Raw genomic sequence first — 17,026 nt, forward strand, 5'->3', positions numbered from 1 at the left:
GGCCAAGCTGGCCCCTCAGCCCCCCCTCATGCCCTCACCTTCACCCGCAGCATCTCCTCAGGTATGTTCACCATGGCGTGGGTAAGCCAGCTCTCCAGGCTCTTGGCAAAGTTCCGGATCGCTTGGGTCAAGGCACCTGTGGGCGGTAGGGGGGCTGGTCAGGACTTAGGGCTGGGGTGGGGTGCGGGGACCAGGGGGCCGTGCACTTACTGGGGATGGGCCGCAGCACATCGGGGATGAGGATCTCCACCAGGCCCTGGTACAGCACGTTGTCACAGTGCTTGGTCCATTGGAGCACGGGCTCGAACTTGGAGAGGAGCACCAGGATGGCCTTGGGCAGCCGCTTCTCAGCCTCATCATGCCTGTGGGCACCCACCCCACCCGGGGGTCACGAGGACATTCCATGGTCCTGTACCCAGGGTCAGAAGGGCACAGCACCCTCACCCCACCCTGGGGTCAGGCAGGTACTCTCTGTCTCTGGAAGACCCCCGGGGTCAGGCTGACACAGACCCCACTGCCCCCAGGGTCAGATAGGGATCTTAACACCCTGCACATTAGGGCACAGGCATCTGCCCACCGCAGAGAGGAAATGGCTTAGTGGGGCACGCCATCCCAAACACCGAGCATCAGACCGGTACCAATGCACACTCTGGAGGCGGGCTCAGAAGGCCATGTGCACCCCACAAACTGCAGGGGTAGAGAGGAGCCCCCACTCCTGCATGAAGTCTGAGGTCTGGCCACCCCAGCCTTGGGGGCCGACTCACATGGTACCCAACCTCCTCCCTTCCTCCCTCCTCCCCCAAAGGCACTCACACAGCCAGCGGCGGTGCCTCGCTGGGCTGGCTCAGGTTGTACCTCCAGAAGGTTTTCCACAGCGTCTCTACCAGGGTGAACTGCAGGTTCACCATGACATCGACGATGGCCTGTTGGGGAGGCTGGATGCTCAAGGGGGCTGAGCGGCAGTGTGGCCCTCCCTCGCCCCTGCCCACTGCCCAGATGCCCTACCTCACAGTGTTCCCGGTACAGGACCTGGAAGGCCTTGATGTCCCCAGGCCCGATGCCTTCGGGCAGCACTTTGCCCTGGAGGTCGAGCTCTGAGAAGTCAGGAAGGCTCCTCGAGGCATCTGGGGGCAGAGGAGACACCGTGAGCCCCTTCATCCCACAGCTGCCTGCCCCCTCGAGCCTCATCCTGGGATCCTGCTAAGTTGGCACCACCTTGCTACCAAGCAGAAGTTCCCCCATGTGCACTGGGGGCGAAGAGGGAATCCAAGAGGGCAAGTGAACCATCTGCACACTCTCCGGGGGCCACAGACCCTGCCCTGGGCCCACCCCAGAGTCCAGGGAGCCCTCACCCAGAAACTGCTGGTACTGCTGGACCTGGGCGCTGATGTCCGACAGCCCAGTGGCTTGCTGTGGCCCCACGGCCACACCGTTGGTCATGCCCTCCATCTTCTGGATGGGTTTGAGCCTGGAGAAGGGATAGGCAGGGGACTGGAGTGGAGATGGGCTGCCATGCCTTTCCCTGCCCGCCAGCACTGGGCCAGCCCTGCCCTCCTACCTCTGTTTTTGCGAGAAGGGTTGACCCCGCATGGCCATGTGCTGCTGGTCCTCCATCAGCCGCAGCAGGGGTGAGCTGGCCTTGATGCGCAGGCCATAGTAGTGGTACTTGGAGTTGCCCCTGGGAGGGAGGCAGAGGATGAGGGCTGGGCTGGGGGTGGTCACCGATTGTCCACCGGGAGCTTCACATCACACCTGCCTCCTCTCTGCTAGGGGGCTGAACAGAGCCCAGGGGATGAGACCCATATTTCCACAGAGCTGGGGGTGCTGGGCTGGGGAAGCCACAGGGTCTATGGGTGCCAGGAGAGGCCCCCAACTGCAGACTGAGCTCTGTGAAGACAGGGCCAGAGTCAGGGGCAGGCACTTAGCAGGTATTTGCTGCCTGCTAGTCATAACAATTTGCCAGGCACTGTTCTGAGCACTTAGCATATTCGAATCCACGTGTTCCTCATCCCTACCCTATGAAGGGTACTCCTAGCATCCTAGATTGACAGCTGAGGAAACTGAGGCACAGAGACATGCAGTACTTTGCCCAAGGTTCTGCATGTACACATGCATGAATGCATGAGTGAGGTGATGTCTAAGGCCTAAGCTGGGAGCTGGAACCAAGAGAAGAGCGGGGCTCAGCCTGGAGAGGTGTGGGGGATTGCAAAGGAGAGGCAGGGAAGAGCGGGTTCATGGGAGGGCTCCTTGCTCCTTCCTACATGAATTCACTGACTCATAGGCCCTGATTAAGCACTGACTGTGTGTAGCCCCTGCACTCTCAAGGGACGTGCATTTCAGCATTGGAAGACAGATCAGAAAGGAGAAGTAACGTAAGAGGCATGTTGGATGGTGCTCAGTGCTAAGGAGAATAAAGTAAGCGGGGTGGAGGCCAAGGAGGTGAGGGGAGGCTGAAGTTTTAGTTAAGGGGGTCAGGGGACGTTTGAGTCAGGTGGTGGGGAACGGTACGTGAGGCAGAAGGCACAGCAGTGCAAAGGCCCTGAGGTACGAGCATGCAAGTGTCAGAGGAGCTGTGAAGAGGTCAGTGGGGCTGGAGTGGAGTGAGTGAGGGGACAAGGGGAGCTGAGGACCTCGATAACTTAGAGTGAGGTTGGGCCTTGTGGCTGCTAGGGACTATCAGGGGCAGATGGTCCCACCTGGTGCCGAGACGTCGGGTGCGCAGGCCCATGAAGACAGAGCGGATGAGCTTGCCGAAGGAGGCGGCGTTGACGGGCTCCAGCTTCTGCTCCTGGCAGTGCAGCAGGTAGTGGCAGTAGAGGGTGCTCCGAGGCAGGCTCACGCCCTCGGCTGTCTCATAGTTGTCCAGGAGCCACTGGACCTGGGGCCCGAGAAGGGATGGAAGAATGCTAAGAATTGCTTCCCTTTCTCAAGTGCTCGTTGCTAAGTGCTCTCTATATTTATTTCTGATTGTGATCTTGACAACCACACTGGAGAGGGTGTCATATCACAATCACCCATGGGAACTAAATCCAGTGGAACTCTCTAGAACCGTACTGTCCAAATCAGTCACCACCAGCCACACAGAGCTGATAAATTAATTTACACCGAATGGAAAAAGCCAATGTCAAAAGGTCACGTAAAGTATGAGTCCATTCATAGAACAGCCTCGAAATGACAGCATTAGAGAAATGGGGAACAGACTCATGAGTGCCGGGGGTTAGGGATGCTGGGAGGGAGGAGGGCAAGGGTGACTAAAAGGGTTAGCAGGAGGGATGTGTGGTGACGGAACAGTTCTGCATTTTGACTGTGATCGTGGTTTCCCAAACCTACCCATGTGATAAAAAGACACAGAAGTAGACACCCTCACATTGTACCAATGTCAGTTTCCTAGCTAGATACTGTACTACAGTTACGTAAAATGTAATTAGTGGGGTAACCTGGGTGAAGGGTCCACAGGGATCTCTGTACTATTGTGCAGCTTCTGTGACAATAATTCTTTCAAAATAGTTTTTTAAAAAAACAACTCAGTTCCTGGGACCTTGAAACTCACATTTCAAGTGCTCAATAGCCTCATGTGGCAGAGGCCCCTGCACTAGGCAGCACAGAGAGAAAATATTTATCACTGGAGGATGTTCTATCGGACGGCACTGGTCTAGCGAAGCATGTTTTCAGGACCCATCAGGGAGTCATGAAATCAGTTATGTGGGTTATGACCAGCATTCAAATATTAGACTTAGAAGCCAGGCTGCATGGGTGCATGAGGGAGGTCCTGTCTTCTGAGAAACCTTCTGTCTTAGTTATGGGGTCCACAATGGGTCGCCATGGGAGAGGGCGATAGTTAAAAATGAGGGAAAGGGACTTCCCTGGTGGTGCAGTGGTTAAGAATCTGCCTGCCACTGGAGGCGACATGGGTCCTATCCCTGGTCCGGGAAGATCCCATACGCCGTGGAGCAGCTAAGCCCATGCGCCACAACTACTGAAGCCCACCCGCCTAGAGCCCGTGCTCCACAATGAGAGAAGCCACCGCAATGAGAAGCCTGCGCACCACAACAAAGAGTAGCCCCTGCTCACTTCACCTAGAGAAAGCCCACGCACAGCAATGAAGACCCAACGCAGCCAAAAATAAATGAATTTAAAAAAAAAAAAAAAGAGGGGAAGCCATCGCTCCAGACGCCAAGCTCCAAGGGGACGGGGACCACCCCAGGAAAATCCACCTACAGTCACAGAGCTGGTGAGGGGCCCAGTCAGGATTAGGATCTAGGGCTGCTCCACAGAGCCACACTAGGCAGAGGAAGGTTATCTCGCTGCCTTCGGGATGGACACAGAACCTTGCTCGGGGCAGCTCCTTGCATGGTGGTGCCTGCATCTCCTTCCCCTTGCTATCTATCCGCCAACACTTCTTGGGTAATAGCTCCAAGAGCGTCATGCATATTAGCTGAGGCCCAGAGAGGCTGAGTAACTTGTCTGAAGCCACACAGCGAGGATTCAACCCCAGGCCATCTTCACCTGAGCACCCTGACACCAGGCTACCCAGGCTCCAGTTGACGGTGGCCAGCAACCACCATCCACCACCCAGCACTCCTACCCAGGGTCCCCCTCCCACCCTCACCTCCCCTTGGGCCTGGGTTGGCACTTACAGTGGCTGGTGAGGCACGGGTGGTGTGGGAGTAGGACTGGCTGGCACTGCCCAGCATGTAGCCGCCTTGGATCACGTAGGTGCCTGCTCCGCTGCCACTGCTGCTGCCATTGCCACCGCCACCGCCACCGCCTCCCCCGCTGCCACTGCCGCCGCTGTTGCTGTTGCTGGCCCCACTCCCACTGCTGGTGGAGCTGGCGACGACCTGGCTGCCGGACACGTACATGGGCACAGAGCCACTGCTGGCCACCGCCTGGGAGGTGGCAGGTGTACTGACCTGGGCAGCCGTGCCCGCGGCCTCGTAGTAGCTGGTGCCTGCCGTCTGCGTGTACAGTGGCGTCTCGGGGTAGGGGTAGGTGCTGGAGCGGCTGCGAAAGTAGAGCGAGGGAGTCAGGGGACAAGAGCTGGGTGGCACAGGGGCATGACTGAGGGGGGCCCTGCAGCGGGGGTAGAAGGAGAGCAGGAAGCAACAGCCCCGTGCATCACCCCAGGTGCATGATGGGCAAATTTTCACTTAATCCTCAAAGCGGCCCCCTGACTTGGGAGTCCCTACTTCAGATGGGAGGAAGTGGAACTGGAAGAGCTAAGTAACTTGCAATAGGCTACACACTTCAGTCAATCATAAAAAGAACTACTGAGAGAATTCCCTGGTGGTCCAGCGGTTAGGACTCACGCTCTCACTGCCAGGGGCCTGGGTTCAATCCCTAGTCAGGGAACTAAAATCCCACAAACCACTCAGTGCAGCCAGAAAAAAAAAAAAAAAAAAGAACTATTGAGTGCCTGCTGTATGCTGGGCACTGTTCTAGGTACGCTGGACGCAACAGTGGATGAGAGAGAAAAGGTCCCCCACAGGGGAGTTAATGCCTTAGCGAGGGAGCCAGAGGAGAAGCCAAGTGCAAAGGTAAATTGAGGGCACTTCGGAAGGTGGTACGCACCAAGGTACATGAGGCAGGAAGAGGGTACTGGAGAAGCGGGGGCTCTACTTCTAAATCCAGCAGCCGTCACCCTGAGGGGCTGGTCAACAATGACTATCGGGGTACAGATGTGTTTCCCTTTGACCCAGAAACCCACCCCACCCCAGAGACTTCTCCAGCTATCCCAGGATCTGCATCAGGTCACATGAGCTCAAGGCTGCAAATCGTAGCAAGAGAGTAAAAATGACTCGGGGTGGGGGGGTCCATCTTTAGTGGGATGTCAAGTTAAAAGGTGATGGAATCCTACACAGGGGTGAGGGAGGAGGAAGAAGGTCTTGGGGTCCTTCCAAAGAACCAGCTCCAGAACATTCGGTTAGGTGAACAAAAGAGGCAGGGAAGGGTGCAGAGAGTGGGAAGAAAGGGGAGATTACATGGCATTTCGTACCTATATCTGCCACCTGTGAGGGTGGAGGGCCCGCGGACTGGGGGCAGGCACTTCACCCAACGTGGCTGGACACAGTTTTGATTTTTGAGCCCTCTCAATGTATTACTGATGTAAAAACATAAGTTAAATTTTTAGAATCCAGAAAGGGAGGGAGGCCCATCAGGAGTGGCCTGGCTCAGAAGGTGCTGAAGGATGCAGCGGAGGGAGTCTTGGGGGCCTCTGCGGGCAGCAAGGAGAGGGACTGGGGTGGGGGATGTGATCACTTGAGGTGCGCAGCATTGCCCATCAGACACCAGGATGTAGCTCTTGATCACTGTGCCCTGGTTCGCATCAGTTCACATCTACTGCACGAGTGACACCCAGAGTGCGTGACCTGAGCAGGGACTGGTAAGTGCCCATGCCCCCCTCGGTAGGAGCCAAAACCAGCCCAGCATCCTACACGCAACATGTGCTCCCAGAAAACATTGCTTTGGTAACTGCTGAATGACTGAATAAATGAATGTGTGTATCTCTGGACACAAGCTGGACCAGGGCCAGGGATGGAGGCCCAAGGGCTGTGGCTTTGGTCAGCGTGGGGATCTGGACCAGCAAAGGGCTGGGAACATGGTAATGACCCACTATGAGGGAGAGACAAGATACAGTGTCCTCAAAAACTTCACATAGCAGAAGAATCTGATGGCAACAATGGACTCCGGATGATCAAACACATAATCACAGAAGGAAGAACTGAATCAGAAGCAAAAGACAGACCAGGACTTCCCTGGTGGCGCAGTGGTTAGGAATCCACCTGCCAATGCAGGAGACATGGGTTCGAGCCCTGGCCCGGGAAGATCCCACATGCCACAGAGCAACTAAGCCCTTGCGCCACAGCTACTGAGCCTGCGCTCTAGAGCCTGCAAGCCACAACTACTGAGCCTGTGTGCCACAACTACTGAAGCCCGTGCACCTAGAGTCCATGCTCCGCAACAAGAGAAGCCACCGCAATAAGCCCGTGCACCACAACGAGGAATAGGCCCCGCTCACCGCAACTAGAGAAAGCCCGTGTGCAGCAACAAAGACCCAATGCAGCCAAAAATAAATAAATAAATAATTTTATTTAAAAAAAAAAAAAAAGAAGAAGCAAAAGACAGACCAGGAGAGGCAGAAGAGCCCCTGGGGGCTCTCGGGAGCCCGGCTCCTCTTTGGAATGTCCTCTGTGGTCCCTGCCAGCTCTGGTCAACTGCACAGATAAGAGAGACTGGCAGCACTGGAAATAAATCAACAGAACTATGAGGTAGCTGGATGCTGTAGACCACGACTCAGGTGCCAGGGTCACACCCTTTGGGGTCAGCCACAGCATCAGGACCCAGAGATCAAGTCATTCCATGAGCTAATCCACCCCCAGTGTCATGCCCACAAGAACAGGTGGCAGGGACATAAAAAAATCAGGCAAATGCAAAAAAAGCCAAATGAAGCTTCCAAAAACTGAAACAACAACTAGAGACTATAAGTCCTGGAATTATTACCATGGAGAAAGGGAGATCCTTCCTCCATGGTAATATATATGGAGCATCCCCAGCAAGGAGCCAGAGCCGGGGTTAAGGCAGGCCTGGGGCTGACATCTGCCTGATGTGGCACATGCTGACGCTGAGCTGTGTGCAGCACCAGTGAGTGGAAGTCACCTACGTGTTGGCTGGGTGGGGACTGGCTATGTCTTTCATGCTGCGACTGTATGGTGGAGTATCACCCAGCAGTTAAAGAGGGTGACTGGGACCCACGTGGTCGAAGAGCTTCGAGCTACATGGCAGGGGAAGAGATAGGGGACAGAACACGCTGCCTCTATTTCTGAACAAAGAAAGGGGGTAATTTCTATTCTCAAGGTATCTCTGGGAGGAAACAAAGAAATGGGCCACAGCATCCCCTCTGGGGCAGGGTTGGGGGTCAGGAGTGAAGGAAACTTTTTTTTCACAGTTTAACATTCCTTATTCCTTAGAAATTTTTATCTTGTGAAATTAAAAAAAATTTTTTTTTCCATTTTTGTTTTCTGGTTTTTTGCGTAGAACCAGACCAACCTGATTCCAAAGCTCTTATGCTTTGCTGGGATGCCCTTCCCAACTTGCCAGGGTCCGCTCTGCTTTACCGCCACTTGAGGCCTTGAAGGCTGGCTGGTCCACTGGGGGCCGGGGCCTCAAGTCCCAGGGGGTCCTGAGCAGACCCATGCCCCTCCTCCTGTCCCTTCCCCCAGTCCCCTCCCCACTCACATGGCGCTGGCTGTGTAGCTGGCATCACTGCCCTCCACATACTGCACTTGGCTGGAGTACACATGTGGGACTGGCACCTGCTGGAGCTGCTGCACCTGGCACAGGAGGAAGGGTACACAGAGGGTCAGGGGTGGGCCACCTCCTCGCCTCTGCTTCTAAGTCTGGCAGCTCCCCAGCTGGAAGGCTGCACTTCTGGGCTCTCTGAATACCCTGGACGGGGCCAGGGCTGGGAATCAGGCACAGCTGTGTCAGGAGAAGCCAGGACTCTCTGCTTGGGCTGGGGACAGTAAAGGTAGGGCCTGAGGTGCGCAGGGGGGACCCCAGGCAGGGTCCTACCGTGGGCGTGAAAGTTGAAACCCAGGGGCAGAGCCAAGTCCTGGTACAAGGCTGTCACTAAAGCCGGAGCCTGGAACTACAGACATGGCTTCAGGGTTGGAGCCTGCATCAGGGACAGACCCCTGTCTACAGGGGCGGGGCCTAGAAACCTTGAACCGGATGCTAGGGGCGGAGCCGGGGCCAGGGGTGGGGCCCACAAAAGGGGCCTGAGTTCCCCACCCCATCCCCCACCCCAGTCTGTAGTAGCAGAGCCTGGGACCTGGAGCCCGATTTAGGGGGAATCAGAGGCGGGTCCCCAGACTGGCTGGGTAGAGGTGGGGTCTACAGGGCCTGCGGGGCCGGGCGCGGGCCGGGGCCGGCGGATCCCGCCCCCGCCCGCCCCTTGCACCCCGCCCATGCGTCCGCCACCTACTTTGAGGGCCGTGGCGGCCGTGCCGAACACTAGCACTTGGGGGACTCTCTGGATCCTGACCCTCTGGTCGGGGCTGGCTCGGGCCGGGAGCCCGGGCAGTGGCTCGAGGACCACTTTCTGCTGCTGCAGGAGCAGGTGCGGGGGCAGCACGCCCACCAGCTCCACCCACTGCTCGGCGCCCGTCTCGTAATGGGGCGGCGGCGGCTCGGGGCTGCCTAGCTGCGGGGCCTCGCCGCTGCACGCTGGCGGTTCCGGGGCCAGCACGCCAGGCCCGGGCCCAGGCGTGGGCGGCCGGGGCGGCGGCTCCGGTGGCGGCGTGGGCCGGGGCTCCTGCTGCTCTGCCTTCCTAGCGGGAAACTGACTGCCTGAGCTCTGGAGGACAAACAGAGACACTGGGGGGTCACCGGGGGCGGCCGCGGGTGGGGCTCCAGGCCTCCACCGCCCACGAGGCTGCTGAGCTCACTCAGCAACCCGACCAGAAGATCCCCACCCCGTGTGAGCGAAGGGAGAACCGAGATCTCTCTCAGCAAAACCTGGGCCTTAAACTGCCAGGTGCCCGGAAAGAGTAAGGCTCCAGGACCGGGTCCGCAGCCCATGGCCAGAGGTGGAGCCCAGGATGGGGCTGGGGTTCTGAAGGCTCCAGCTGCCTCCCCACCTACCCACCCACATCCCCTCAGGGGAGCTCCACTCCCTCCCTGCGGCCTGAGGGGCCTGCACCCCTCCCCAGCTCAGCCCAGGCCTAGCTCCAGTTTGCCCAGAGGTAGGTGGGGGAGACACACACCTCTTGAGCCACGTGGACCGGCTGGAGCCCTTGCACTGTGAGCTGCTGCACGGGGCCAGCTTTGGGCACTTGTGGAGTGGCCTGGACCACGGACCTCTGGGGAAGGAAAGGCAAGTCAGACTATGGTAACGATGGCGATGATGGCTGCCCACCTGCCCCTAAGCACCACCCCCTGCCCATGTGAACTCATGTAAGCCTCACAGCAGCCCCATAAGGAAAGATGCCACCTTTCTCCAGCTTTTCACTGCTGGCCCTGCACCAAGTGCCTTCCAGGTTCATTACCAGGTTGCCTCTGGGCGCCACGTTACAGGTGTGGAACCCAGGCTCAACAAGGTGAGGCTGATGGGAAGTAGTACTGAGTTGAACTTGGGACTGACTGAGGGGTTCCCTGCTCTCTACCCCCACTCCCTACATGGGTTGTCCCACACGCCCATGATACTGGCTGTCCTTACTTCCATGCTATGGAGGGGATGCCGGCATTATCCTCAGGGCACAGAGTGAGGGACAGAGGCTGGGAGGCGGGAAGCTGCTGAGTGATGGGGCCGGGACTTGAACTCAGGCCTAGAGGTTCAGAGGGGCTCTGGTGCCAGGCAGGAGAATATCTATGAATCCTTCAGGGTGGGGTTTCTGCTTTCCTCCAGGGAAAGGGTCTATGGCTTTCATCTGGTTCTCCGAGGGATTGGGAACCTCCCAACCTGAGTGGTAACGACCAGATGGCAGACAGCCCTTGCCTCTTAACCTGCTCTGGCTGCCGTGGCTGGCAGCTCAGAGTGAGGCCTCCTCCAGAAGACCGGGCATGGTAGTGGAGGCTGAGGCCTCTCCCTGGGCCCCTTAGGGGCAAGCCAAGACTTGGCCTTGGGGTTTCCTCCAGGCAGATGGGCCCAGAGAGGCCAAGGCTGTTTCTCAAAGCTGTTTCCAGTGCCTGTTCAGTGTTAGGTGCTTTCCACGAGGACGCACTTCATCCTCACGGCGGCCCCAACCACCCTGCTCCCAGGGCCTCAGGGAGGAGCTGTTATTTAGGTGAGAACGCGGAGTCTGGAGAGAAGCAGAGGTGCTTGCCAAAGGCCTAGGTGGCAGGCTGGGGCTGTACCCCCAGCTGCTTGTCTCTCACAGGCCTTCCCCACTGCAACTCCCACTGACAACTGAAGGAGGATGCAGAGGCCGCCTGGCCAGCACCCTCGCCCCTGCCACTGCCCGCCTTTGCCTGGCACCTCTTGGGTGACGGGGACATTCTGCTGGACGCCGTGGACTTGCAGCTGCTGAGGCACCGTGCCCGTCTTGCTGGAGGAGCTATTGGCCTGCACTGGTGACCGCTGCAATGGAAGGAAACACGGTGTGTGTGTGGAGCAGCCGGGGCCTGACAAAACCCTGCTCGAAAGGGCTGTCCAGAGAGCTATTAGGGGAGGGCAGCAGCCAGAGGGGACGTATCTAACCACCTAAGCTGGTAACCATCCTTTGCATCCAAATGCCTGGTCCCCACCACAGCCCACAGCCCTAGTCATCCCAGGTGCAAGGCTCAGAGTTCAGACCCATCTTCCCCAGCGAAGAGCGCTGGGACTCTAGCCTCAGCTCATGGGCCACTTGCTGCCTCCATCATCAGATGGGCTGCAGCCCTGACGTGAGAAAGGATAGGTGAGGGCACCCCTACTTTCCAGATGATTTGCTGATGCACAGATGGGAAGGGACGTGTGCAGGGTCACATAGTTGTGAGTGGTGGCACCAGGTGCTGACCCCAGGTGGGCTGGCTGCAGAGCCCGATAGCTGTGGGCCGTGCTGTGTCACAGTGGGTATCATTAACTGTTTTACACATTTCTAACTCTGGGCTCAGTAGGCTCTGAGGGCCTGCCCAGAGTCGCCCAGGACTGAATGGCTGAGCCAGGGATCTGACCTTGAGCTCTGATTGCTGACACCCATGCTCCCGGCCACCCATGGCTCGCCTGCCTCCACACCCTCACTGGTGTTCAGGGGTCCCTGGATTCCATCCTGTGGTCAGAGGAGGAACCTCTACCCACCCTGTCAAGGGAAGAGGGGCCCACTTTGCCTCCTGGGATGCAGTGCCCTGAGCTGGAGCTTCAAGGCCCATCTCGACCCAGGGGACAAGCTGCCTCCTCCTCCTGGAGCTGGGCTCAGCTCAGAGCCAGCAGGGCTAGGATCTGGTGGCCGAGCCACCCCAGCCAGGGTCAACGAGGACTTGGGAAGAGTGAGTCCTGACTCCTCTGGGGAGAGGGGTGGGGAGGGTGGCCAAAGGGGCCGCCACCTACCTCAGGAGGTGAGTGCACCTGCTGCGTGCCATGCACCGTCAGGGAGACCTGGCCACTCTTGCCGCCTGGGACTGGGCTCTGCACCACCAGACGCTGTGTGGGGAGAGCCTGGAGCCAGAAGGGAGAAGGACCACAGTTCACTGACAACGGCCTGTGTGTTTTGTTGTTGTTGTTGTTGTTTTTTGCGGTACGCGGGCCTCTCACTGTTGTGGCCTCTCCCGTTGCGGAGCACAGGCTCCGGACGCGCAGGCTCAGCGGCCATGGCTCACGGGCCCAACCGCTCCGTGGCATGTGGGATCCTCCCAGTCCGGGGCATGAACCCGTGTCCCCTGCATCGGCAGGCGGACTCTCAACCACTGCGCCACCAGGGAAGCCCTGCCTGTGTGTTTTTAATGAGCACCTGTGCCGTGCCAGGCGCCGTTCTAGTGCTGCATGCCTGCTAGCTCACAGAATCGCCCTGACAGTCCTGATGCTGCAGTCGCTCCCCCACTTCACAGAGGTTTAGGACAGTGAAAGTACTTGCCCGAGATCCTGGAGCCCATGTGCAGCAGAGCTGGAGTTTGTGTTCAGGGAGCCTGGCTCCACAGGGCACATGAAATGTGCTCTCACCCTTGAAACCTGACAGGACTTTGTCCCGGTCCACACTGGACGCCGGCACCCGGTGTGTAGCCTTCCAGGTGACAGACCACCATCCAGTCACGCCCCTGTGATGGCTATGGGTTCTTGGTTCCTAACCGGCTTTGGCTTCTCTGCTTTGGGACACTGGGGCTGGACCCACCAGCCATGTTCCTTACTGTCAATCCTCAGGTCTCTCTGTTAAGATGACTCCTGCAGCTCTTCCTTCCCCAATGGGCCCTGACTGACACAGCCTCACTGGCTGGAGACAACAGGTAGGGCAGCCCCTGGATAGGCCCCATAGCCTCGATGCTGGTGAGGGTAGATAAGAGCAGGCCACAGGGGTGGGTTCTGCACCCTGGGGAGGCTCTGAGGGTGGGGGCTGGATGCGGGGCGCTTACCTGTTGGGGCACTGGGATGTTGGTGAGCTGGAGGGGTGACACGTGGCCCGGCTTGGCCTGCACACTCGTCTGGACCAGCAGCCGCTGCGGGAGAAGCAGGAAGGACCTGAGCCGCACTGGCTTCCCCAGGGAGGCCCGGCCCGGGGCGGGGTTGGGGGGGGATTTGTTGGGGCGGCAGCAGTGAACATCTTGATAAGAACAGGTGAGCAGATGGTTCCGGCAGCAGGACCGGGGGAAAGCAAGGTACCCACGGCCACAGCCTCGCTGCCCCCCTCAGGTGCCCTCTCTACACACCCCTGGGGGAGGGGTGTGTGTCCTACCTGCTGGGTGCCCTGCACCTGCTGCACCACCTGAGTGGGGACTCCAGTCTGGCTGGCCGTGGAGCCCGGGCTGGCCTCTGACACAGTCTCGCTGGCCCGCATGGCACCTTCTGTAGGGAAAGGTCACCAGGTCAGCTCTGCCTGCTGCCACTGCCCCCACCCTGAGCCTGAGCCCGCTGGGATGCGACGATGCAGCCTGAAGCCAGCTCTGGATGGGGCTAGGCTCTCCAAGAATTCTGCCTGGCCCCTGGTCAGCCCCAACACTGCCCATTGGGGTGGGCTGGGGGCCCCAAGGGCCTATAATCCCTAACACCCATAAGCAGCCTCCCTCCTCACCCCTACCCTCACTGTCCCGAAGTCAGACCAGAAGCGGTGACTGAGAAGCCATGATGCAGCGGAGGCTCGGAGGGATGGATGCCTCTGCCCAACAGGCAGGACTGTGGACCGTGACTGATCCCGCCCCCCGCCCTCCCACCAGGTCCCACAGCCTTGCAAGGCGTCGGGGCCACCTTCCTTGAAATGACCCCTGGCTTCCCAGGGATGGAAGCTGGTCAGAGAAGTCGCCCCAGAAGGTCTCACGGGCCTGCGGCCAAACACCCCCTCCCTCTCCACCGTCCCTGCTTCCTAGTCCTCACTGGGGTGGGGTGGGGGGGCAGAGGGCTTGGAGCTGGGCAGGCGGGTACTCACGCTGACAGGCAGCCAAGAAGAGGCCATCATAGAACATGGTGCCCACCTGCCCCACCGCCCCGTCTGTCCCGGGGAGCCTGCCCGGCACTCCTCGCCCACCTCTTCGGGAACAGCAGGCTGTGTGGGCGGCTTTATACCTGCAACCTTGGGGAGCTAATCCCCCCCACTGGGTGCAGAGTTCCTGGCTGTCCTCTTGGGATAAACACACTTCCCTCCCAGCGGGCAGAGCCTGAGTGGGGCCTTCGCGGGGCTGGGGCCACTCTGTGGGGTCAGGAGGGAGGCTGGTACCCAGAGATGCTATCAGGAAGGCACGGGTTGAGTTTCATGCACATCCCGCTAAGTGATTAACAGGCGAGCTGGGGGGGTAGGGAGGGGCGTGGAGCACAAGTGTCGCTGAGAGGCACTGGTTGGGAGACCCTCACTCCAGCTGGGACACAATCCACCCCACCCGCTCTGTGTCGCCTGGTTGCTCCCAGCAGTTTCAGTTGTGGGGTAGGGCTGGGGGCACACATGCGCCTGCTCTTCCTCCAGTGTGCTGCCAGAGGGAGCCAAGATCCCAGTCCCATCCCCTGGGAGCCCTCTGGTGGGACTGGAGGGCAGTGGGCAAGGAATAATAAGAGTAACTATAGCACTTCCGGTGCCCCAGGCACTGCAGTAGGGTCTTCCTGGGCATCTGGAAATGCAAAGAACTTTTATTACCTCTGTTTTTAGAGAGGGCAACAGAGACCGGAAGAGAGGAAGTAACTTGTCCAAGGTCGCCCAGCCGGGAACTGGCAGACCAGAACACAGGCTCGTGTCTGTGCCCACATGAACGTCACACCATGTGTGGAACCCACAGTCATGGGTCAGGCCCAGGCTGAGGGCCCAAAGGCAGTGGTGTGCAGACTCAGGCATGTGGGTACCGGAGGACAGTGAGCCAGGGGTCTATGGGGACACCACAAGGTCCAGAGCGTCCCTTTGGGGCTCAGCCTCCAAATAGGGGAGCTGGGCCTCAGCTGCTGTGGGGAGACATGGAGAAGGGCCTGGCCGGGACAGAAAGGTCACCCCAGGTAGAAGCAAGGACCTCAGGGGCAGAGCACATGAACGTATATATGTTGGGTGTGGGGAGTGGTAGCCAGATGTGGGGCGGACAGTAGAACCGCAGGCCTACTTGGCCAGCTGCCTCTGCAACCAGTTCCAGGGGGCACCGATTCCTATGTTTTGCTGGAATTGTCCCTCGCATCTATTGTACTTAGGCTTCCCTGAATGGTAAAAGAGGAGGCCCTCACTGAGCTGGCCCGCTGGGAGGAACCTGAGAAAGCCCCAAGTCACGTGAGGGGCCCGGCACACCTGGGTGTCCATGAGGCACAGGAAGCCAGGCACAGCCCAAGGGATAGTGCCTGACAGAGGAGGCCCGTGGCAGGTTTAGCCTGGCTCAGGGTGGGCAGCGAATGGGGGGCTGGCCCCAGCCACCTCCTAGGCCCCGGTGCTCTGATGAAAATGCCAAGGCTGATCCTTAAGCAGGACCCTGAGCAGTTGGAGGCCGGGGGACTTGCTGAGATCAAGCATCTGCCTGGGACAGGAAAGCCCTGGGAACCAGTGTTGCCCATCTCCTGCCTCTGGGGTAGCCCTAAAGGCCGGAATCCCCATCTTTGCCAGGCCAGGAGGGCATGCCGGGCAGGTGAGGTTCCAGAGTCTACTCTTTGGACAAGGGGCTTCCTATGTGTGAGCCCCTGTCTGCCTATAGCAAGGGCAGGCTCCCTACCATTGTGTCTAGCCCTGGCTGTGTGTGTGTGTGTGTGTGCGCGCGTGTGTGTGCGTGTGTGTGCACGCGCACGCGCGCGTAGGGGGTCACTGAGTCTGCAAGCATCTGCATCTGTCTGCAAACTCCATTCTGGGCATGTGCACCAGACCAGAGAGGGCCCCGCTGTCTCAGGTCTCCAGTCAGGAAGCGGCAGCTGATTTCCTGTCCCTCAATCTGATGAGTGTCTCTTCCTCCCTGGGCCTTGCACTTCCTCACTGAGACCTACTCATGCCTCAAATGTCACGAGCTACTTGGGGGAAGACGGAGGGAAACCTGAGAGGCTCGACTCCAAGCTGGGACCCAGTTCACCACGGACAATAGATGGGGCAGTCATGGCCCTCTCCCTCCTGATCCTTTGCTCCCATCCTGCCGATGATTTCAGTCAAAGGTTCTTTGGGGGGCCTGTGGACTCCTGCTGCCCCCAGCGTCCTGAGTCCCTTGTCTGCCCTGACCTCGGTTTCCCCATCTGCTTGGGGACACTAACAAACACCCTCCGTGTCCCTCTCCTGGACACAAGTCTTGTTGGACTCCCAAGGACTCCAAGTCAGAAGCAGGGAAGAGAGGCTGGACATGGTCCCTCCTTCAGCCCAGCCCTATCCCCTTCCACAGGCTCACTTTCACTTTCCTAGGGACAGCTGGCAGGACCCAAAATGCCCTCCTTCCACCCGGGTTTTGGGTGGGAGTCCGGTTCCCTCTGAGGACAGGGATTTATGGATCTAGAGAATTGTTCCTAAGCCGGGAAATTTGAGCTTCTTTCCCATCACCTCCAAAGTCACCTTAGGGCAGAGCTTGCAAGGATCGGGTTAGTTGAGCTGCTTCTGGTGCTGCTCCTGGCTGGCTTCCAGTCTAGGCTCCAGGTCTGGGTCCAGGGCCCCTCCCTGCCTCCTCCCTGCCACTCCCTGGGTCCCTGCTCAGCTCAGATTGCTTCTGGCTCTGGAGGAACCCCAGGCACCTTGCTGCAGCCTTTGCTGGTGTCAGTTACACACCTCCACCCCTAGAACTGGCTCACATGGCCCAAAGGCCACCCTTAGTTAAAAGGGACACTAAAACTGGGAGAGGGTTATGGAGGAACCCTAGGAAATCACAGCAAGGGGGATGAGGGAGGGGTGAACGGAGCAGCACAAGTTCAGTAACAGGGCGCAACCCAACCTCCTCTTAGAACAAATCAAGGAAGCATTGCCCAGTAAGCCTTCCG

The 17,026-nt window shown here is 58.8% G+C and overlaps 1 protein-coding gene across 2 annotated transcripts in view; it reads right to left on the reverse strand.

Annotated features, from left to right (window-relative positions):
- The window catches only part of RFX1 (regulatory factor X1), a 32,176-nt gene that overhangs the window by 3,778 nt on the left and 11,372 nt on the right, over nt 1-17,026 (reverse strand). For both annotated transcript variants that reach the window (XM_081233470.1, XM_081233469.1), the window contains exons 3-16: nt 13,362-13,471; nt 13,042-13,125; nt 12,026-12,133; nt 10,976-11,077; nt 9,765-9,860; nt 8,236-8,330; nt 4,638-5,004; nt 2,697-2,878; nt 1,559-1,678; nt 1,353-1,468; nt 1,006-1,124; nt 814-923; nt 211-362; nt 39-136 (exon numbers count right to left, since the gene is read on the reverse strand). In XM_081233470.1, the coding sequence (XP_081089596.1) occupies nt 39-136; nt 211-362; nt 814-923; nt 1,006-1,124; nt 1,353-1,468; nt 1,559-1,678; nt 2,697-2,878; nt 4,638-5,004; nt 8,236-8,330; nt 9,765-9,860; nt 10,976-11,077; nt 12,026-12,133; nt 13,042-13,125; nt 13,362-13,471 (1,859 nt within the window). The remainder of the gene's footprint in view (nt 1-38; nt 137-210; nt 363-813; nt 924-1,005; nt 1,125-1,352; nt 1,469-1,558; nt 1,679-2,696; nt 2,879-4,637; nt 5,005-8,235; nt 8,331-9,764; nt 9,861-10,975; nt 11,078-12,025; nt 12,134-13,041; nt 13,126-13,361; nt 13,472-17,026) is intronic.

The sequence above is a fragment of the Mesoplodon bidens genome (genome assembly GCF_964165515.1).
Source record: "Mesoplodon bidens genome assembly, chromosome: 4".
Taxonomy (NCBI): domain Eukaryota; kingdom Metazoa; phylum Chordata; class Mammalia; order Artiodactyla; family Ziphiidae; genus Mesoplodon; species Mesoplodon bidens.